Source organism: Sinohyriopsis cumingii, chromosome 6, assembly GCF_028554795.1.
Source record: "Sinohyriopsis cumingii isolate HCF-2022 chromosome 6, ASM2855479v2, whole genome shotgun sequence".
Taxonomy (NCBI): domain Eukaryota; kingdom Metazoa; phylum Mollusca; class Bivalvia; order Unionida; family Unionidae; genus Sinohyriopsis; species Sinohyriopsis cumingii.
Window position 1 is genome coordinate 22,007,955 of NC_142966.1, and position 23,747 is coordinate 22,031,701.

The 23,747-nt window shown below is 36.3% G+C and overlaps 1 protein-coding gene across 6 annotated transcripts in view; it reads left to right on the plus strand.

The window, feature by feature from the left end:
• Positions 1 to 8,329, plus strand: part of LOC149796476 (intermembrane lipid transfer protein VPS13D-like) — a 360,667-nt gene extending 352,338 nt beyond the window's left edge. For all 6 annotated transcript variants that reach the window (XM_089961181.1, XM_089961184.1, XM_089961183.1 and 3 more), the window contains one exon: positions 7,292 to 8,329. In XM_089961181.1, coding sequence (XP_089817307.1) covers positions 7,292 to 7,384 — 93 coding nt within the window. In that variant the 3' untranslated portion in view covers positions 7,385 to 8,329. The remainder of the gene's footprint in view (positions 1 to 7,291) is intronic.
• Positions 8,330 to 23,747: the final 15,418 nt, after the last annotated feature.

Genomic DNA, 23,747 nt, shown 5'->3' on the forward strand with positions numbered 1-23,747 from the left:
GTTTGTACAAATACCTTTCACTGCGCCTCCCAACAAACTGCTTACATCACAGTCGACCTCCCATGTGCTCTCCACATGTCTTCCCTCTCTCCAATCCTTGGATGTCCCCCACCCACCCACTCAGAAAGCTTCCTCAAGAAACCTTCGTTCGCAATCCAGACTTCTAATTTCACTATAATTCCTTTCCGCCCAATAACGAGTGCACAACTTCAAATATTTCACCAGAAAGCATTAGATGAAATAGCTAAACCTACTCTGAGAGATTTTTTAGACTGGTATGAGAAGCAAAAAAAGAAAGCCAGCAAGACAGACACCATCTTTGCTAGCCAAAGTTCCAAAAGATAACCCTATCTACACCTTGGCGTATCAAGTAGATATGTTTGTGATTCGGGTCTGTGAATTGAATTTAATGAGGCGGCAAGCTACTGCACCCAATCAAAATTAAGTTGTTCAAATTTGAACACTGTTCCTACGTGATTGAGACAAGGGGAGCAAACAACTTGAATGGACTGATTAATAACCGCTTTTCCAGTGCCGTCCGTGTTTGCACTAATACCTTTCACTCAAATAGACATGTAATGGCTTCCCTCTGCTACATAGTCATATTTTCGATGTTAAACTTACAAAGTATACATTTTAAGTCAATTGCCTCCACCATTTTAGACCAGTGTATAATGCATCGCTGTTACATGCTGTTGATCAGTTGTTATTACATATTTAGGGAGGCAACTCATCAAATCCAATAGATGTCGCTAGGACAAAGCACAAAAGTATATGTTTGATCTGCCAAGTTGTAGATAAGGTTATCATATCAGAACCTTGGCTAGCACAAAGATGCCAGGAGTTCTGTAAAAAAAAAATCTGGGCTTTGCTAACACTATTGCTTCCTGAATCAGCTTTAAAAAAAAGTAATCATACTTGAATATGATTTGGACAAATGAAACAATCATACTTTGCTTTTTATATTTGGAATAATATCAAAGCAAAGAAACATTCCTGCAGTTCACAAACTTGCAAGTAACCTTTGATACATATGGCTTAAACATTCTCATTCATGGCGAAAATATATAATAAATTTTGTTCTTCAACATGCATATAGCATCTCAGTTTACCAATAACTTAAACACATGGGGTTGTTCCACTTTGTAAACCTTATCTATGCATTAGCACAATGGGCTCTCCCACAGTGGTCTAAAAAGGACTTAAAACCTCACCCTAGCTAGTGTCAGCAGTTAAGTAATACACAAAATGGTGGCTGTTTATACCTGACTTCTTTGTGTTTTAATTGCCTCTGTGACAGTTTGCAATATTAAGAGCCCCAAAAATAGTTCTACATGAGGTCTAAGCAGGGTTGTTTACTGTTTATATATGCAACATGTTACAGGCACATTCTGATGTGGTTGTGGGAGTTGTAAAGATTACTGAAAATCATGTTTTTCAAAACACGACCATGTCAGGAGATTAGGGAGTACAAAATTGTGTTTTTAATGTCAGTAATAGACTACCTTTTACTGTTATTAAGCTTTAACCTTTCTGCATGGAAAGACCACATCCATGTCAGATGCCCCAGCTCCCTGTTCCGGAACTTTCTTAGAATATCACCGCAATCTGATTTACGTCATCAGTGCATGCTCCATAGAGCTTCCTTTTACCATTCTGAATGACCATGCAGTCAACATGTGGAAGATATAATGTAAAGAAAAAAGTACTTTAAAGTGCAGTGGTTTCATGCCAGAGCTGGTTATTAGTTCTTTATAGTGAATTTTAATAATCTCTAGTCTGTATTTATCATATTAAAAATTAATAAATTGTAAAATTAACATGCTAATTCTTTCTTGTATTATTTGCACGACAAGTTTGGACCTGCCATTTCTCCTCATATGTAAAACCATGGAACATTATTGCAGTAATAGTACTCAATTTAGTTCCCAATTATAACATATTTGCTGATATTTTTTGTTCTTGTTATATGTAACTGTTTATAATACAATAATGTGGCCATGACAGAATCTCATAATAGTTGTTTATTAATAAATTCTAGGCCCCTGTAAGTGTTTTTGTAGTGTTTTTATAACATTACTCCAACACAACAAGGATGTTCTGGTGTTTATATAAACTTCCACATTCTTGCTTACAATATAAAAACCAGTTGGTGAGTGTGGGCATAGGAAAGACCCATGAGGCACTGACTTGTTTATTGTTCACACAGAGTACTTGAATAGATGCATGTTACATATGTTGTCTTTGGTCAGACAGTGTTTGAGACACTGCTTAAAGCCATCAGACATGTTCTTTCCTTTATGTATTAATAAATCTCACTTTACTAGAAGTATCGCTACTGCCAGGGAGGCAGTAAATGATGTTTCTAAATTAATCGAGTGAACTAACCCAAATAAATGAGGGAGGAGTGGCAACTTCCACTATAGATTGCATGTTCCCTAATAAAACAGGGAAATATAGCATCTTCCAGAGAAATAGTGTTACTACATTTGAGGTGGTAACAGATATTTCTCAACGGTTCAAGTGCAATCTATCAAATTAAAGAGGGAAAAGCAGCACCTTTCCAAAACATGATAGCGAAAGAAGGCATCTTCTCTCCTTAAGGGCAAGCAACTTGCTAGGTCCAGCAGCACTCCATCAACTAAACAAGAGGACAATCTGTACTGTCCCACAAGCTAGCATAGTAATATCCCCAGAAGGGATTACAGTGAGCACAAATATGGAGAACCCTTGCATATCCCCTGCAGGGGGTGAACAAGACCTCCATAGTATTTAGGTCAGGCGAAGAGTGACTCACAAAACCCAAAAGGTTGTTTGTCTTTCTAACTCTCCTACCGGTAGTTCAGAGGGCATTTCTCAAATCTAGATTGCTATTGACTGTAAGTTCAAGGTCATTTACCGTCCACTTTTCACTGGATGCCAACAGACCTTATGCAGGGTATAGGTCTGCAAGACATGCTAAATCTAGGTATAGCATTAAGGACAGGTTTGAATACTCCCCTTTTGCTACATTGCCTAGTTGTCATACAACATGGACCAAACTTGGAAACCAGACCAAAGCCACTTCCTTTCCTATATTCCCATCCAATCCTTCTGGTATATGGAACTTCCCTCAGGGAGAGAAGTACATCTACCATGGGTGTCATCTGTTTGGACATTTCAGAAGGTTTTTTTTTGTTATCCTGTTAAAACCTTGGAAGTTTTAGAGTCAAAAGCCAGGTCATTAGTGACCATAGCTTCACATACTGACCTGTTCTCAGCAGCTTCCTTCACTTTACTGAAGGAAGAATAATTATTACTCATTGCCTTGCAATGACTGTTAGAGTCAGTGGCAAAGACTTGGCAACACACATTGTCTACAGTGCTGACATTATCAGCAGAGCTTCTTCATCTATATAGAGATGTGTCATTGGACCTGTTCAAGATTTTGCTTGCACAGAGCAAAAATCTTCTGAGGTCTGCACCCTTGAATGCAAAGACTTTATTCAGAGGCTTCATTCCCACTGTTGCCTCTTAGTATTTTAGGGATCATCAACATAGGTCCCTTGCATCAGTTCCTGACCATTGAAGTCAGTGAGTGCACACATCCTGATCAAGCAATGTGTCAGCCACAACTCATACCAAACCGTAATGCACAACTACAATAGCAAAGTAGCCAACCCTCCAACAAGTCCACTCCACAAATGTCACAAAAGAAGTAGAGAGGCAAAGGTAAGGGAATGTGGTCTTCTTTTGCTTCCCCCTTTCCCAAACAGGCGAAAAAGGGGAAAAGGGATCATCCCTAGAGACCTCTCCTGCAGTGCATATGTCTTCCTTTACGTGCTTGGTCATTTGTTTTTATTACTGATCAAATATCACAAGATAAGTGGTTCCTTTCTGTTGTGAAGGAGGGTTTACATTTATACTTCATAGACCTCCATGCTTCATAGACCTCCATCCTCTCTCAAGGACACCCATCTTCCATCAATTTTCAAATTATAGGAAGAAGTGCACTTTCTTCTTTAGAAGGGCACAGTGGAAAGGGTTCAAAACATCAAGTTATCAGAGTCATAGGAGTAATAGCTGTGCACTCGAGACACTTGGGGATTCCATTAATCCAGTATTTTGACAACTGGCTACTACACAACATCAACAGTCCCTATGCAGCAAAATTACTTTCTGCAGGTCTGTGGTAACACAGCTGGGACTGATGCCAAATCTAGAGAAATCAGAGTTTGTTCCCTTGCAAAATTTCATGCACATAGGAATACGTTTCTTTACCTCCCTGGGTCGGGGTCGTGATCTCCAAGAGAAGATACACAAAATCATGAAACTCTTAAGAACATTACAGACCAAAACTTCACCATTTCTGTATCTCTCTCTTTTGAATTCGCATCAGACCTGGTATCTCTAGAGAGGCTTCATTTACATCCTATTCTTTTCTCCTGTTGGTGGTTTGATACCCCACAGAGATCCCCTTTCAGTCTGAATATATGTAGGATTGACTTTTCAGTACCATCAGAAGTGGTACAATCAAGATATGTTTCTGATATGACTGCCCTGTATGCCCAATAACCTCCCTCCAGTATGTACATTGATGTGTCAAGGTTGGTGGGCTTATTTAGAGCCAGAAGGATTACCTGGTCACATGAATAGTCTCCCCTACATAAACAGTTTAGAAACAAAAACTGTGTTCTTTGCCCTAAAAGGATGCATAGAACACATCAAAAGACTTTATGCATAATTGTCTCCTCTTTCATAACACAGATGACAAGGAGGTACTCATTCTCCTTCTCTTTGTGTGGAGGTCTGGTATGATCTTTGTTGGGCACATTCAGAAGGGATTTCACTCTCAGTTCATCACATCTCAGGGATGACAAACAATCTTACAGTCTGTCCAGAACAGGCAAGGTAGTCTTAACCAACCAGTTCCAGAGTCTCTATTCAGTCTGTGATAGCTACCTCTTCTGGTCTTGTTCGCAACAAAACTCAATAACAAGCTTCCATTTTATGTCTCCCTATTCCCAGACCTGGCAACCTAGGCAGTGACTGTTTACTTATTATGTATTCCCATCCTTCTGGTTGATTACACAAGTTTTGCACAAGATCAAGATGTCCACTGCTTGGATCATCCTGATTGCACCTCTGTGGCACAAAGGTTATGATTCAGCAACTTACTTGGCCTGTTGATTGACACACCAAGGATATTGCCTCCTTTGGGACAATAATCTCTCACAATACAGAGACACTTTAGCTCTTCCTAATCCCCAGATCTTCTTCATGCTTGGCTGATGATCAAACAATCAATCTGCCAGACCAAGTTTTCTAGCAACGTTGCTGCTGCATTGTTCAGGCCAGGTGATGTTTTAGATCCAAGGTCTACAGTGCAGAGTGGAGTGGCAAATCTTCTGTGGTTGGTAACATCTTAATTCTTGCTGACCCTTTCTTACTGCAGTAGCAGATTTTCTTTTCTTCTTGTTTTTGAGGAGAGGTCTTGTTCAGCCTCTGCAATCAAATGTTATTGGGCTGTTCTTTCAAACACTCTTGAATTCTCCAAAGGTCAGTCCATTGGTTCAGATCCTCTTTTATCAGATCTTATCAAAATGGAACCTTTCATGTGGGTTTTGTGTGCAAAGACTAAACATCTTAGAAACCTTTGAATGAATCTTTGTTTGAAAATCCTGCAACCATTTTTCTACAGGGCATTGCATCAGCTTTGAGAAAAAGTGAACTATATGCTTTATCAATTGTTTATGTTTCAGTGGGAATTATGACTGCTTCCCAGTTATGTCAGCCTGGTTTTCTCATCAAAAACCAAATTCTATCGGTATTTCAGTCACCACTTGAAATCCCTAGATTAAGTTACATCTGTGCTGCGGATGATCGTGATAGACTTCTTTGCCCAATTTGGACACCTAGATTCTAGTTAGCATTCGCTAAAAGGAGAAGAATGGGTAGGGAAAGACTTTTTTTCTTTGCTTGAGGGTTCAGCTGGTATTTCAGCATTCATTCTCTCTCATTTGATTTCACTCACCATAAAGAGAGCTTATGCATCTCTCACATTAAGAGAGTAACTGTTCATGAAGATGAAAAACCACGAAGTAAGGACTGTTGCTACTTTCTGGGCATATTTCAACCATTCATCTTTAGATGATATTATTAAAGCTCCTTTTTGATGCTCACACACAAACTTCTCTTTCTTTTACCTTCCAACTGCTCCGGTGGCCTGGTGGTTAGAGCGTCCACCCCAGATGCGGAAGGTCGTGGGTTCGATCACCGGCCAAGTCATACCAGAGACTTACAAAAATGGTACTAACAGCTACCTCGCTTGGCGCTCAGCATTAAGAGGTTAGTGTTTGTACTGGTTGGCCTGGTGTCAGGATAATGTGACTTTGTGGGCATCGTGCTACATGTCTGCAGCATGATGCCTCAGTGCTAGACATCACTATAAACTTTCACACTGCAGACATCATAGTGATATGACTGAAAAATTGTTAAACCTATGTTAAAAATCAAAATCACATCACATCACTTTTACCTTCCATCTTTAGCAACCAAAGCCAAGGTATTTTCTCTTGGGGTCTGATCATCACTGCACAGTCTGCGTATAACTGCAGTTGACTGCTTGTATTAGAAGGTCAGTAATTTGTTCACATTTTACTTTTCTCAAGTACATCAGCCACCCTCCTTACTGACAAATGTAGCTTAATAAAAGTGATAGGTAAGGTATTACTGACATTTAAATGTAGTTTTGGGGGGAGTAAAACTAATTTAATTATGTAATACTTGCCTGTCACTATTGAATGCCCTCCTCCCACCCCAAGCTGATGTCCTATCATCAGCCACCATCCTGAAAAGAATGAGGAAGTTCTATGGAGCTTGCACTAATGATGTGGATCAGACTGGATCAGAGCACATGTTCTAAGAAATTTCTGAAACATCTAGCACAGACAGGGTCTTTCAATGCAAAAAGGTTAAAGCTTAATAACAGTGACAGGTAAGTATCACATAATTAAAATTTGTTTTACTTCTCCTTGTTTTACTCCTCCCAAAACTAAATTTTAGTGTGACATCTCATGTTATGACAGGTGTGTTAATGTTCAGCAGTGGCAAGTTTACGAAAAGCTTCTTGGAATTTGGAGGGGGACAAGCGGCATCAATGTTGATAGGTTGTTTAGAGATCAGCAAACAAAACTTGTTAATTATATCATGAATTACCAGATGGTCACAGATGGACATTGTCAAATTGAAAATTCATTGCAGGTAAAATTATTTCTTTTGATTTTCTTTGGTTTTGTTTTTCTATATTCAGGTGTGCCAGCAGATCATGTATGCCAAGTCTTTATATGATGAACAGAAACAGACATTAGATGTTACAGAGCAGCTGGATGATCCAGATGAATGATCTTCCATTCGAATCAGTTTGATGTACATGTATTGATATTGACCTTGACAATCTTAGATCTGTTAATTGAGGAATGTGAGGAAGCAATTCATGCAAAGGATGTTTGTAAATTTTATGTAAAATACACATTCTTTGCTTTAAAAAGAATGCAGTTAATGTAGAATTATTAAATTTTCAGCAAGAATGATAACACACACCTTGATGAATTTGTATCATGTTTAGAATTGTGCCTTGACAAAAGCACAACTGCAATAATTGAAATAATTCCTTTCCCAACTGTTGTCTAGGAATCTTATTTGAGTTAAATGGAAAGGCTAAAATGTAACATTGAGAATCTGGTGTTTGATGTAATAATTGATATAGTACAAGATATGCATAATAAAAAATGTTTCAGTTTATATATACAATTTTGTGACAAGTTAGTGCCAGTCTGTAGTTGCTATTTGTACAATAGGATTAGGTTTTATTGAATTCCATTTGAATGTTCATAATGCATTGTTCCCAAAAATTTACATGGCATCCTCCAGATATTTGTAAAAAAAAAATTTAAACATTAAAGGAGGTATAAAAATGCAACAAAAAATAAAAATATAAATACATGTATATTAAAAAGAAAACAATGATAATACTTAAATGTACTGAAAAATGTGTCATTTTCAGTTCTGTATTTACAGTTGCTTCAGTTTTAGTATTATTCTTCCATGTTTCATGAGCTTTCTAATCTATATGAATGGCTTGGCAGAACCAGTGCATCCATTATATACTTTTGTATCATCAGTCTGTTAACCTTCACTATGTTTCAAACATGATGAAGAAGGCAGAGTACCAGAGAACAAATGTGATTCCATCTTTGACCATAGCTGGTTCAAGAAAACTTTTTTCTTTCCTTTTTCAGAGAAAGATGATAGCAGTGTTTTGAAATAAATATTAATTTCATTAAGCAAATTGTTTGTTTTAATGTTTACAATTTACATTATTAGAAATGGATTCTCCTTGGAAACATTGTTACTGTGTAATTTGTTACAAAAAAGAGGAAATTTTAAATTTATTTCATGCTCAATACACGTTCCTTTAAAAAATATTGTGTTTCTCTATCAAATACAATACCCAATGACACTGTTAGGAATTACATCTGCTACCTCAAGAATCTCTGTCTATACATTTTATAGACATAGGGAAGTAACTCTTACAGATATCCTCCCCTTATCCTCTAGGTAGCACTTCATATACTGTATAACTTCTGGTGAAAACTGTCAACAGGCCTCTGAGAATCTGTGGATTTCTATTTTGTCTGTTAACCATCTAACAGTCATTATTAGTGGTATGGTAAATCAAATGATCATATTATGTATTGTATACTGCATTTTGGTGAAATTGGAGATATTTTGCGCAAATATGATACCAGTAATGCTATATTGCAGCTATGTAGCAATGCAGTACAGCTGTTCTTGTTCATAGGTTGGCCTATTTGCCCATGTTATCAATTTAATCTGATATGTTTATCATATTATTAGTATATATTTTTACCATTTAGTTCAGTCCTTGTTAAATTCCATCAGTAACTGTTTTTCTCTTTCCATTCGCAAACTATTGTGGATTTAAGATGTGTAACGAACTTATATGTTCATATTTTGATATTCTAAAGCCGTTATCTCACATTGTATTTGCACAGATTACAAAATAATCCTGATCACCCCTCTCAGATGGGACAAGTCATGGGTCACCAATTTGCCCAACTTGATGACAGATGTGTCCAGGAAGATCCAAGTGACCCCAAAGCTTTTCAAACAGACGCAGTCATTAATCTTGCACCCATGTCTGGAGAAATTTCTACTTCTCACAAGGCTCTTGTCTGACAGGCTTGTACAAGAACAACTTAAGGTCTTCAGTTGTGGAGAGGATCTTATCAGCTAGACAGCCCTCCACTTTAAAAGTATACAAGGGAAATGGGGCATTTTTGTGACTAGCGACATACAAATAATATTACACCTTTGTCGGCCTCCATTCCTGAGCTGGCCAGCTTCTTTCTTTTTCTCTTTGAAAGTATAAAGCTAACACTGATGACTTTTAACGTTATCGCTTCATGATTTCTGACACTCGAATGTCATTGGCTTCTTCATATTAGCCACAACAAAGATCTCTCAGATTTGCTAAACAACTTTATTTTAGCCCAACCTCACTCGCTAACCCTGTTCCTGAAGTGGAGTCTATCTTGGGGCTTAACCTAGTAATGCTAAGTTTGAATGTCTGTCCACTGTCTTGCAAAAGCAACTATCATACAAGACATGCTTCCTGTTAACCTTGGCTTCAGTATCAAGAGTAATCAAGCTCCATGTTGTCCATGGATTCAGACTACCTACAGTTCTAGTTTGATGGTTCAGCCATTTCAATTACGGAACCAGGTTTCATCACTGAGAACAGTCTTCCATTTACTGGCAGCGAGAAAATAACTTTACAGCCCCTCGACTGACACTTCAAGAGGTGCAAGACTTAAGGACGCAGTATGTGCTCTCCGAATTTATCTGAAGTGCAAGAAGTCTCTCCAGTCAAGATGCCAGAGGCTTTTCCTCTCACAAAAACGAATGAAACAAGACTTAACCCCACAAGTGTTAGCATCCTGGCTAAATGGAGTCACCCAGTTAGCATACTTTCTCATGCATGAACAGATGTGTAATGAGGATTTTGACTCGTGAAATATGAGCTGTTTCTGCCTTTCAGTGCAATGTCTTTTATAAAGATATGATGGAATCAGTCAGCATGCACAGTCCACTTTTTCCTCCTTTTTAAATTTGACATAGTTCACAAAACATGGAGTTGAATCTACTTGGTCCTGTGGCAGCAACTGGGACAGTTCCCAGACCCCTGTCACTCCTGACACAACATCATCATCAGGTAGGACCTGTTGACTTTCATCGTAAAGCGCAGGAGTCCACTGGAGTTTTCCTTTCACATGTATATATGCTTATATTCAGTTGTGTCTACTATCTTTAGGAAAGTTGAGAGTTCCTTTAACCCTACAGGGTGCTTTTAGGTAGAAATTGGATGCTCTGCATTTCCTCTTCTTTTCTATTCTCCTAACATTAATGTGATTGTATTATGTATTTGATAGAGGAAGCAAATTTTATAGTAAATTATGTTCCTCTAAAAAATACTTAAGGCAATCACATTACTATAAATCCCTCCCAACCTTACCTGCAATGCAAGCATTCTATCTCAAACAGTACTCAAGCTGAAACTGACAATAACCAGTATAGAGAGCAACACTTAGTAAGGTGAGGGGAGGTAATCTGTATGAGTTACTTAACTTTATACAAAAAGTATAGACAGAGAGACTTTTTCAAATATAAGGGAGGGCTGGATTCTGGAGGTAGCAAAGTAATTCCTAATTTTAATGTGGATAAGTATTTTTGGAGAGACATGATTTGTTATAAAATTTCCTAATTTGAAATTTCTTCTGTTCTTTATGATCTTTTGTTTTAATTTGAGTGTACACAGTCACAATGTACACTTTTCTCACATCTGTCTTATTGGAAACCAGAGAAACGACAGAGTTCTTGATAGTCAGACCATTAATTTCTCAGTCAGTCTAGAGTGAGCTTAGTTACAGTCTAGTTTGACTTTACAGTTACATGAGCAGACTTGCTGAATTAATTCCATACAATAATAGTCTTGCTCAGTCCGAGAGGAGAGGATATTTTCTTCCAGATTATTTCCTTATAAATTATCTTTTGGTTCAAAAACTATTCTTTTTGAATTTCACCCAACAAAATAATTTCAAAACTTAAATTATTAACTGACAACTACATGTACTGTCTTTAAAAAATATATGAACACATTGACCAACCTAACATCAACGGAACATTTATCAGTAAAGGATACTTGGATTACTTACCTTCTTGTATAGATTAAAGTTACTTTGCTGGCATGTTGGAACATATGTCAGTATGTTGAATGTTGAAATCTTCAAATATTTGTGAGATTTGAGATTTCTATCTTATTATGTGGCCACTTGGACTTGGGAGGGATAAGTTCAACAACTTGCACTAATATGCCAGCTGCTGATCACATTAGAGGGGTGACCATCCTTGAGCGGTACTTTGGTAAACATTACAGCCTTAATGTAAACCATGTAAACATTTAGACATTTTGGTAATCATTATTGCCGTATTATAGATCATGTACACATTTAGACATTTTGGTAAATATTATTGCTTTAATGTACACATTTAGACATTTTGGTTAAACATTACAGCCTTAATGTAAACCATGTACACATTTAGATATTTTGGTAAACATTACAGCCTTAATGTAAACCATGTACACATTTAGACATTTTGGTAAACATTACAGCCTTAATGTAAACCATGTACACATTTAGAGAGTTTGGTTAAATATTTTTGCCTTATTATAGAATAGGTACACATTTAGACATTTTGGTTAAACATTACAGCCTAAATGAAAACCATGTACACATTTAGACATTTTGGTAAACATTATAACCTTAATGTAAACCATGTACACATTTAGACATTATGGTTAAACATTATTCCCTTGATGTAAACCATGTACACATTTAGACATTTTGCTAAACATTACAGCCTTATTATAGACCATGTACACATTTAGACACTTTGGTAAACATTATAGCTTTAATGTAAACAATATATGCATTTAGACACTTTGGTAAACCTTATAGTCTTATTATAGACCATGTACACATTTAGACATTTTGGTAAACTTTTTTGCCTTATTATAGACCATGTGCACATTTAGACATTTTGGTAAACATTATTGCCTTAATGTAGGGGCCCCGAGTGGCCGAGTGGTCTAAAACACTCTCCGTTATGGATCACTGCCATCTGTCTACATGGGTTCGAGTCTGATTCAGCCAATGTGGGTATGTGAGAAAGCTTGCCAGTAGCTTCTCGTGGGTCGGTGGTTCTTCCCAGGGTTTTCCCCGAGTTCTTCTTCCACCATTAATACTTGCCGCCATACGTAGCCTATCGTGTGCTGAAAAATGGCATTAAACCCCACAACAACAAAAGCCTTAATGTAAACCATGTACACATTTAGACATTTTGGTAAACACTATAGCCTTAATGTAAACGATGTAAACATTTAGACACTTTGGTAAACCTTATAGTCTTATTATAGACCATGTACACATTTAGACATTTTGGTAAACTTTTTTGCCTTATTATAGACCATGTACACATTTAGACATTTTGGTAAACTTTTTTGCCTTATTATAGACCATGTACACATTTAGATATTTTGGTAAAAATTATTGCTTTAATGTAAACAATATATGCATTTAGACATTTTGGTAAAAATTATTGCCTTAATGTAAACCATGTACACATTTAGACATTTTGGTAAAAATTACTGCCTTATTATAGACCATGTACACATTTAGAGATTTTGGTAAAAATTATTGCTTTAATGTAAACAATATATGCATTTAGACATTTTGGTAAACCTTATAGTCTTATTATAGACCATGTACACATTTAGACATTTTGGTAAACATTATTGCCTTATTATACCATGTGCACATTTAGACATTTTGGTAAACATAATTGCCTTAATGTAAAAACCATGTACACATTTAGACATTTTGGTAAACATTACAGCCTTATTATAGACCATGTACACATTTAGATATTTTGGTAAACATTATAGCCTTAATGTAAAAACCATGTACACATTTAGATATTTTGGTAAACATTATAGCTTTAATGTAAACAATATATGCATTTAGACATTTTGGTAAACCTTATAGTCTTATTATAGACCATGTACACATTTAGACATTTTGGTAAACATTACAGCCTTAATGTAAAAACCATGTACACATTTAGATATTTTGGTAAACATTACAGCCTTAATGTAAAAACCATGTACACATTTAGATATTTTGGTAAACATTACAGCCTTAATGTAAAAACCATGTACACATTTAGACATTTTGGTAAAAATTACAGCCTTATTATAGACCATGTACACATTTAGATATTTTGGTAAACATTATAGCCTTAATGTAAAAACCATGTACACATTTAGATATTTTGGTAAACATTACAGCCTTAATGTAAAAACCATGTACACATTTAGATATTTTGGTAAACATTACAGCCTTATTATAGACCATGTACACATGTAGACATTTTGGTAAACATTACAGCCTTAATGTAAAACCCATGTACACATTTAGATATTTTGGTAAACATTACAGCATTATTATAGACCATGTACACATTTAGACATTTTGGTAAACATTACAGCTTTAATGTAAAACCCATGTACACATTTAGATATTTTGGTAAACATTACAGCCTTATTATAGACCATGTACACATTTAGATATTTTGGTAAACATTAGTCTTATTTTCAGAATAAAGAAATGGAATTCCAACCATTAATAGAATGAGATAAATTTCTTTTAAACTGTCATGAAAACTTGGTTTATAATTATTTTCATCATACATTGACATTTGTTGTTAGTATTGTAATCATGCTTATATACCTATGTCATTCTTGCAGAGTTTGACATATTGTCTTCTAAGCTTCGTTGTTGATGGAATTTGGATATTCAAAAACAGTTTTGAAATATACTGTGTCAGAAGAGCTGGTTAGGGGTGTTGAATAAATCTCGTGGTCGAGCACACTTAAGATAGTAAAACAAATATTCCAGTTTGGGCCAAATCATTCCTATGTTTAACCTCAGATTCCATCAATATGAACACTTCTGTCATATCCTATTATTTTGAAGATAAAAAAAATAAAGATAAGATTTTATATAAGGCCAACTACAACTTGAGTACTGGTGCATCTAGATCACTGAAATTCTTGTAAAGTCAGATTGTACTTCTTTTCTAAAAGAATAAGCAAAAGCAACAGAATATTGGCCAGTCAGAAATCAAGTCGGCTCAATTTCCCAATTCATGTGATGGAATCCAAGAAAGATGTCAAAACGAAAGTGTCCAGTGATGATTACACCATTACAAAAATTATGTTACAAAAATTAAAAACAGAATAAGCATGCCATCGCTGTTGGATTAAAGCATTGCTTTCGTATTCTTTTCTCAGTGGATCTCATTATGTCAGGGAAGACAATTTTATGCAAAGCACTTTTAATAATAAGGTTATTCTTAAGTGTTTTTTAATCAACAAGATTAAATGTTTAAAATGAATGTTTGGATACATATTTTAAATATTCCAGTAGCAAATGGTGACATGTTGCTTTACTGATGTATGTCAGCCCCAAATGCATGTTTGTGTGAAAGCACAAAAATACAGCAACAGTTGGACTTAGAGCTATAAAATATTATCATGGAGAGAAACTTGATAAGATTTTCAAGCCATTATAGAAATTTTTCAAATGTTTAGTTTTTAATTTTGGGGACATGGACAATTTTGTCCTACAGTGTCTGCATACAACTGCACATTTTACAAATAAAATTAAAGTTAAACCTGGCATTAGCATATCTGGATAGTCCTAGTGTTGTACCCAGACTGGGTTACACATACTTTTTTCCTGTGACACATTTGACTTATCAGTCACATGAAAATGTAACAGTATTCGCTCAACCCATCCCAAGATACTCTTTACTGATAATATACTTAGGTTATGTTAAGACCATCTGGATTGCATTGGTTATACAAATTCATATTTAATAGAAATATTTATAAAATATGAGACATATTATACAAATTGTATTAAATAATTCATGTTAGTAATATAAAATGAATGGACGTATAAGTTCTGAGTTGCAGTCCTTTGAATCAACACATGCAATGGTCAGGGGTATGCCGCCCAAGGTTGTTGGTTGCCGCAGGATTCTCCATTTTCCTCCACCTCAAAGACTATGTCATGCCACCACCAATGGCAGTAGAGAGTACTTGATATGTTAGAATATTCTTGTTGTACAGTCAATACAAAATAAACATAAATTTATTAAGATCTCCGACATCTCAAAGATCTATATGCCAATACAAGGATTGATTTTGTAGACTTTCTGTTTACCATCCAAATTAAAACTTTCACATTTTTATAAGTGAAAAGCTTCATTTGGAACATATTGTTTCTGAAGATGACTCTCTCTCCAACATGAAATGCAACACTTACTATGATAGGTTACTAAATTATTTAGACTGGTAATGCTGAAGGTACTAGATGATGTGCACTGGGAATGCAGAAGGTACTAAATGTAGACTGGGAATAACCAAGATACTAAACTATGTAAACTGGGAATGCCATAGTTACTAAATTATGTGAACTGGAAATGCCATAGGTGCTAAATTAGGTAGACTGGGAATGCCGATGGTACTAAACTATGTAGACTGGGAATACCCAAGGTACTAAACTATGTGAACTGGGATACCCATAGGTACTAAATTATATGAACTGGAAATGCCGTAGGTGCTAAATTATGTAGACTGGTAATGCCCAAGGTACTAGATGATGTGCACTGGAAATGCTGAAATTACTAAATTATGTAGACTGGGAATACCTAAGGTACTAAGCTATGTGAACTGGGAGTGCCTTAAGTTCTAAATTATGTAGACTGGGAATGCCGAAGGTACTAAATAGCAGCAGGGAGAGTGAACAGACCAGAATTTCAGACTGAAATAAAGCTTCCTATGGAGGGATGAAAAAATACAAGTGTCAGTAACACTAAATAGGGGAGGGTGAACAGACCAAATTTATTTGCGAAAATAAAGCTTCCTGCACAGGGTGAAAAAATACAAGCATCGCCAAGACCTCTAACTGGGTTATATTTTTGTGTATTAAATATATTTACTTGGGTTGTCACCCATGTGTGTGGTAAAAAAAAATAGGTCTCTGAATCAAAAAATATATCGAGACCTGTGCGATATCACTACCAAGGATCATGTAAATTTATCGTGGTAAATCTATAAGGAATCACTTGAGTGCGTGCAAAGAAGTTTTTAAACTTAATCATATCCATGTCCCCTGAACACCAAGTCTGGTGGATGTTTCTTAGTGTGTGGGTATCAACACAATTAAGGACAACCCAATGATTGCAGTTATCGCTGGTGGATGTTTCTTAGTGTATTGGTATCAACACAATTAAAGACAACCCAAATATTGCAGTTATCTCTGATCACCTTAGGTATTTGCTTATATCGCTGAGTAACATGTATAATGTCGGTGTTTATATGTCTGCCTCGGGAAAATATCCAAGCTGGATTTGATTGTCTAGCATCACATCATCGTATGCTACAAGATTGTTATTATTACCATCAAGATCATCTAAGGATAGCACATCGCTGACATCAGTGATCAAATCAATAATATCATTACTGTCCTCGTCCAACAACTTTGCATTTAATTAAAATCTTTAAGCACATCGTAGCATCTCTGATCATTCACAGATGGTGCCACTACATATAACTTATCTCACTTGAGCCAAATCATTATCAGGTTAGGTAACAATTGCATCTTACCAGACACAGATGGATCTATGATAATTGCTCCAATAGAATTTGGTAGTGCTGAATAATGCTTGATTGGCTCTTGCTTTCATGTCGCTGAGAAAACAATGACATTCATGTTGTAGGAATATATAATAATTATATAAATTTATATTTTGTTTAATGCAGAGCACCCACCCTGACCATTGCATTAAAAACAGTGAAGAAAAATAAAGAACATGCACTTAACAGGCAAGTGTGTAAAATGTGGTACAACAAAATACAAATTTATCTCACCTGACTGATGTCAGGGGTTGAGATATCGCTGCTTCACTCAGCAAATTACCAGGGGCTCCATGAGCTAAGTATCCTGGCAAGAAACATCTTCCTGGATATTATCATTGTGGTTCTGGAACCCGTTGTGATATATGACTTGAGAAAAATCAACCAAGACCTGGAGAGTATCCAATAAATGTGATTGATCAAGCATGCCACATTCATGATGTCGCATATAAAAATATTTACAATAATGACATATTGCTGACGAGAAGTTGATACACACGTAAAAGTCTGTAAAAAAGTAAATCTCTCAGAGAATCGCATGCTAATTTTTTTTGACAAGATCTGCAATGAAAGTCAACTAGTGCTAGGGGTAGTCAGCCAGTTATTATTATAATAATCGACTCTGTTTATTATAGCCCATACTGGAGGGGTAGAGCAGCGATTAATAAACTTGCTGATGTGGCAGGTATTGTACGTTTTGTTGCTGTAGATTGGTTGGTACGACAGACAATATGGCAGATTTATCTACCACCAGCTTAAAAAACTTAAGTATGCACAATTTGATATCAGCACTCCCAATGAAGTTTATCAGGCAGACAATTTGTTTTTACAACATGATACTATTAAAACTGGTAGATGTCAATCACGCACATACAAATACTTGTTGGCTATCGTTGACCTTGCAAGTAGATATAAAGAAGCAGAACCACTATCAACAAAGACAGCAACTGAAGTTGCATCTGCATTTGAACGAATTTACGAGGACCCTTGCGATGGCCACAGTTGCTACAGGTTGATCCTGGCAAAGAATTTCTTGTTGCGGTAATGTCGATGATGAAACAACATAACATCATAATCAGATGAGGGCACACCGCAATTCATCGTGATCAGGCAATTGTTGAGCCATTTAATCAAAGACTAGCTGATCGATTGTTTGGGTATCAATACGCGCAGGAAATATCCCGTAACAAATTTAGGGTAGATAAGAGATCTCGTGAATGGGTTGTAAGACTACCAAGTGTGATAGCTGCGTTAAATAATGAAATTTACTCGTGGAATTTTTATGAAACCTATTAATGCAATCATGAAAAACACATGCCAGTACCACGACGTGACTCTCAAAACAATCAGTACTAGGTAATGTGACTCTCAGATATTTATATGAACCTGGTAAACTTGAAGCGGGTAACAAAAGAGCAACTGACCCAGTCTGGAGTGAAACCACGCAAAATTTCCAGCACGGTAAGATCCACGTGTAGACCTACCATCTACAAACTAGATTCAACTGCTTTTCAACGTGGATTTGTACGTGAACAATTACAACTGATTCCTGAAGATACAAAATTACCACTGCCTTCACTTTTGTGAACTGGCTTCTCGACGTCAATTACACTCAAAACAGGTCAGCATCACATTTTCGCGTGTATGGTCGAGACTACTGTTAATTATATGCACCAGACTGCTCTGGTGGTCTAGTGGTTAGAGCATCCGCCTTAGATGCGGGAGGTCGTGAGTTCGATCCCCGACCGAGTCATACCAAAGACTTATAAAAATGGTACGAACATCTGCCTCACTTGGCACTAAGCATTAAGAGGTTAGTGTTAGGTCTGGTCGGCCTGGTGTCAGGATAATGTGAATGGGTAGGACATCATGCTACATGTCTACGGTATGGTGCCCCAGTGCTAGACATCATTATAAACTGCCACACTGCAGACCTTATAGCTGGTGCATAGAAACACCGAAACGTAGGAACGCAATAAAAACACCAAAACGCACTTCAAATATATTGTATATACCTTAGTGTATATTGGTTGTGTATGTATAATTCAGATTCTGTGACATTTAATATTTGTTATATAATAAATTAATATGTACTTTCTTTTCTGCAAGTGATGCAACATCAAATTAAAAAGAAGCTGGGAACTGCTCATTTTGGCGACAGATTTGAAAGTAACAAAATTTAATAGTAACAGCGTGAATTACAATTTATACTTGAGTTTAATGCATTAGCTGTTAATAATAAATACAAATTAATATTGATTTATTAAGTTGATTATTATATCGTGACTATTAATAATTACATTTTTCTTATTATCTTAAGTTCCAGGATGTGTAAGATTTGCACAAACCAGCAGGTGAAACAGTTGTATAGTTTAAGTGTAACTATCATGACTTATGCGTGATAATGGTATAAATGCAAAGAAACATGCGAGAATGGGGTGTCAAATAATTATAATTTCAATCTTTCGTGACCGCTGTTTTTTTTTTTTAAAGCCTATTCTGCTATTGGAAGAAGAGCATGGTATACTGGATAGTGGCAGAAATGGGTTTGATACACAAAGACAATTTTTGAAACATATTTCAAAATATATTTGTTTCATATAACACAAAAAAGTTTAAAAATTATTATACAAATAAGGCAAATCTGACATGCCCACTTGGAGGGATCAGGGTCAAAACGGACCGAACCAAAACGGACCACAACCAAAACGGACTAATAATTAACAGGCCCGGTCCGAAAAGGCCTAACCTAAAAAGGCCCATTTATGTATCAAAAATTGCCAATTACTAGTATCATATCTGCTAAAAGTAACTAACAGGTAAATATCAAATCCTTGTTTTACTGTGAAATGTCTATAATTAGTGTGCAGTAGGGAATCAGTGTGCAGCATGTTACAATCGTACCCGAGTGATCATGAAATTAATTGCGACACGCTACTACTTGCTCTATATAAAATGAACAAAGAAAAAATAACGCAATTTACTGAATGTGAGAAAGTCAAAAGAAGGCAAATAATAATTATGTAAGAAAACATTGGAAATAAAGCAAATCAATGATACCTTTGTTATAACATAAAAACTGAATACGAATTAGTGTCACCCACATGTGGTTCGTGCATGCCAACTTTGTAATGGTAATGCCTTCATTAAGTAATGACTATTTCATTAATGATGGATGAATATTTTCATTTGTGAAGACTATTGACTCTTCGGTTTCACATACATTCAATATCGTTAATATATGTGTATGCATAATTTATTTTTGTTGATTATACGTACGTTGTTTGTGTGTGTATGCGTGTGTGTTTGTATGTGTGTATGTATGCACGCAGACATTTATTTGTGTGTATGTATTAGTCTTTGTTTGTCCCTATTAAACTCCCTTTATCCCTATCAAATTCATATCATCTACCTACCTACCTAGAGTAGCACATATTCAGGTCAGCCTCATGCAACACTATTGCCATTTTTCCCCAGTGTCTGGTACAGTGACGTTATTGAAGATTGCAATTTCGAGATTATAAATATAGACTTGTTTTTTTCCCCCACAGGTTGTAGCTATAAATAGATGCTAGGTTAGTTCATAGGACTTTCCTACAAGATGTGATTATAAACAGGTAGTGGGGTTTTCCAAAGGAATTTCCCACAAGTTGCAGCTAATAATAAATACTAGGTTTTTCGAAAAGGAATTTCCTACCAGAGGTGACTGTAAATAGATACTAACGTTTTTCCACATAGTATTTTTGTCAGTGTAAGAGATAGTCTATTTTGTGAGATTTTATCGACTTCTCTTACATTTTAAGCAAATACAGGTTGTTTGGATAGTGAGTATGATATAATGGATGGTGTAGTTGGTGTAATTGATTTTTTTTTTGTGGTGTAAGGGATAGATATTTTGTGAGATTTCATCTCCTTCTCTTACATTCTAAGCGAACAAATACTGATTGAAGTGTGTGTGTGCATTGGTCTTTGTGTTTGTGTACGTATGTGTGTGTGTGTGTGTGTGTTGGTCTTTGTGTTTGTGTGTGTGCACGTACATGTATTGGTCTTTGTGTGCATGCGCGTATGTGTATGTGTGTTCGTATGTGTGTGCACGTACGTTTGTGTGTCTATATGTGTTTGTGTTGATCTTCGTTTGTCCCTATAAAACTCCCTTTATGCCTACCAAATTCATTTCACCTACCCACCTACTGTAGCGCGCATTCATGTCAGCCACTTGCAACAATGTTGCCATTATTCCCGTAGTGCCCAGTACAGTCATGTCACTGAAGCTAGATATTTTCAGGCTATAAATGAAAACTTGGGGTTTTCCATAGGAATTTTCACAAGCTGAAGCTATAAATAGATACTAGATTGTTCAAACAGGATTGTCACACAAGTTGTGACTATAAATAGATAGCTTTTTTTTCTTCATAGGAATTTCCACCGGTTTAAGCTATAAATAGTAGGTTTTTCGTAGGAATTTCAACAGGTTATAGCTATAAATAGATACATGGGTGTTTATCCACGATCGTCACACAAGTTGGGACTATAAATAGTTACTAGGTTTATCCATTGTAGTCTAAACCAATTTAACCTAATGTTCGGGGATGTTTTGTTTCCTTTAAATTCTGGAACAATTTCGTAATTTTAGCGTTACTTTGTGTCACATCCATTTGGCATTGTCTTTTCTTGATTATAGCTATTTATAGCATCATTACATTTATGCAAATTTATGAACACGCCAACATAATATCAGGTCTAGGTAATGCTTTACATAAAATCTTGGGGGCGCATTAATATATGTCTGTCTCTGCCTCTGTTGTGTTTGGCCCTATATCATCTTTGTCCATAGACACGCCCTATATAATTTCCCCATTGCATACGTGATTTTGGTCTTTCATAAAAAAAAAAGTTGAAAAAATGTTAAGGGGGCTTTGGTGGTCCTCCCCCAACGTGGTCTCGAGAGGCAGCACCCCCGATCCAGGTCCTTGGCCAAAAACACATTTTACACTCATATAAAACTGCTCTTGGTGCAACTTGTGATAATAAAATAAACCAAAATAACAATAAACTTACCAAAAATGTTCAACCTAATTTCAATAATTTCACAATATGTATAGTCAAATGGATTTGTTCTCCAATAATATTGATGCTGAAGTTATTTTATGTGCATGGCAGTGTTCACATCGTAATTAAGTCACAATAATTTGTACATTTTTGCAGCAAATAAATTATACTTTCTTTTCATAACAAATCTAAAATAAACACCCAAATACATCAACTATATACAAATAATCACATACAATCACTTGTTTTTTTTCTCCAATGGATACAACCTGTTGATATGCCAGACAAGCTCTTTTTGCGGCTTTGGCAAAAACTCGTCAACCTTCCTTTTTGTCATCACTGACATTTTTAACTCGATGTGCAATTGTTTCTTTTCCTTCTAAATGAGAGCCTTTTCCTTTCAAGATGGTGCTTGTATTGGCAACATGCAGTGCGCATATTCTGACAGAAGGCTACATCTGTCCTTTCATGCAAGAAATCTTTCTTATAGTAATTAACTGCACTTTTTCCAGATGCTTTCTGAGCTTCGATTTTTCGTATGCAGCTTATTTTATAGGTGCTGTTCCAAACTCTTCCAACCGCGATTACCGTAATTCAGATCTTTCTTGCAGAGGTCACATAATGCCAGTCCTCTAGCGTTCAGTTTTCTTATAAACTGACCAACTAAATTTCCGTCAACGTTTCGCTCCAGCCATTTCCATTTCCATACATTTTTTAAAAACCTTTATCAAAACGTTTATTGTCATCTCTCTCAACAATTTGGGACGCCATGTTTTGCCATCAGTTTCCATTACACGAAAATTCATTGGATGAATTTAAACCGTTGACCAATCAGAATACTCTTTACGAGAGTCGTGTGCTAACTAATATATGGAACGATTAATTTACAAATGTCATTGCGGAATGGGACTGGACAGACCGTTTTTAAAAACCGGATCGGAGATGATATAAAAAACGGACTATACCAATACAAATCTGATTCGTCAGAAGAAATGCGGAATCCCGCTTTAAAACTGAGACAAATTATGTCTGCCATTGTCCTTAGACAGGCCTATCCGTGTTCACGGTCCCCTTGTCCCTAGATAGTCCCATGTTCAATTCCCCTTGCCCCTAGACAGTCCCAATCCATTGTCGCTATACATTCCCTATGTTCAATTCCCCTTGTCCATATACAGTGCCATCCTATGCTAAACATTTCCTTGTCTCGCTATAGTCCCACCAATGTTTAATTTCCCCCATGTTTAATTCCCATCGTTTGCCCTAAGGTATCAATATATGTCTATATCTCTCCTGTATTTGTTTCTCTCTAGAGTAGCGCATAACCCTTGCTACATTATTACCAATGTTCAGTACCCTGACGTCACCTCACCTGTTCCATTCCTATTATCCCTATACAACAACCCAACTGTACCTTGTCGGTATTCAGTCCCAATATTCCCCATGTCAAATTCACATTGTCGTCAAAGTGCACCCCCACCCCACCCCCGTTTAACGTTAAGGTCCCATCGTCGCTAATATGCCCCCCTATACTACTTCTCAGACTCCTATATCTTACCATTTAATCCATGGTCAGTCTGTCAGCCCATGGGAATTTCGTGAAGAACGTTGACATGACTTTTTAAAGCTTGTGCTCAGAGGAACACTGTAAATATTGCTGCCATTTTTCCTTAGATGTCGAATTCAAATGTGCATGTAACTCAACGTGAATTCTACAAGTAGCATATTTTATTTAGCATCTAGACGAAATCACTGTTTATAAATATCAGTAAACTAAACAAAATCTATATGGAGGTGGAGAGGGGGCAGACTCATC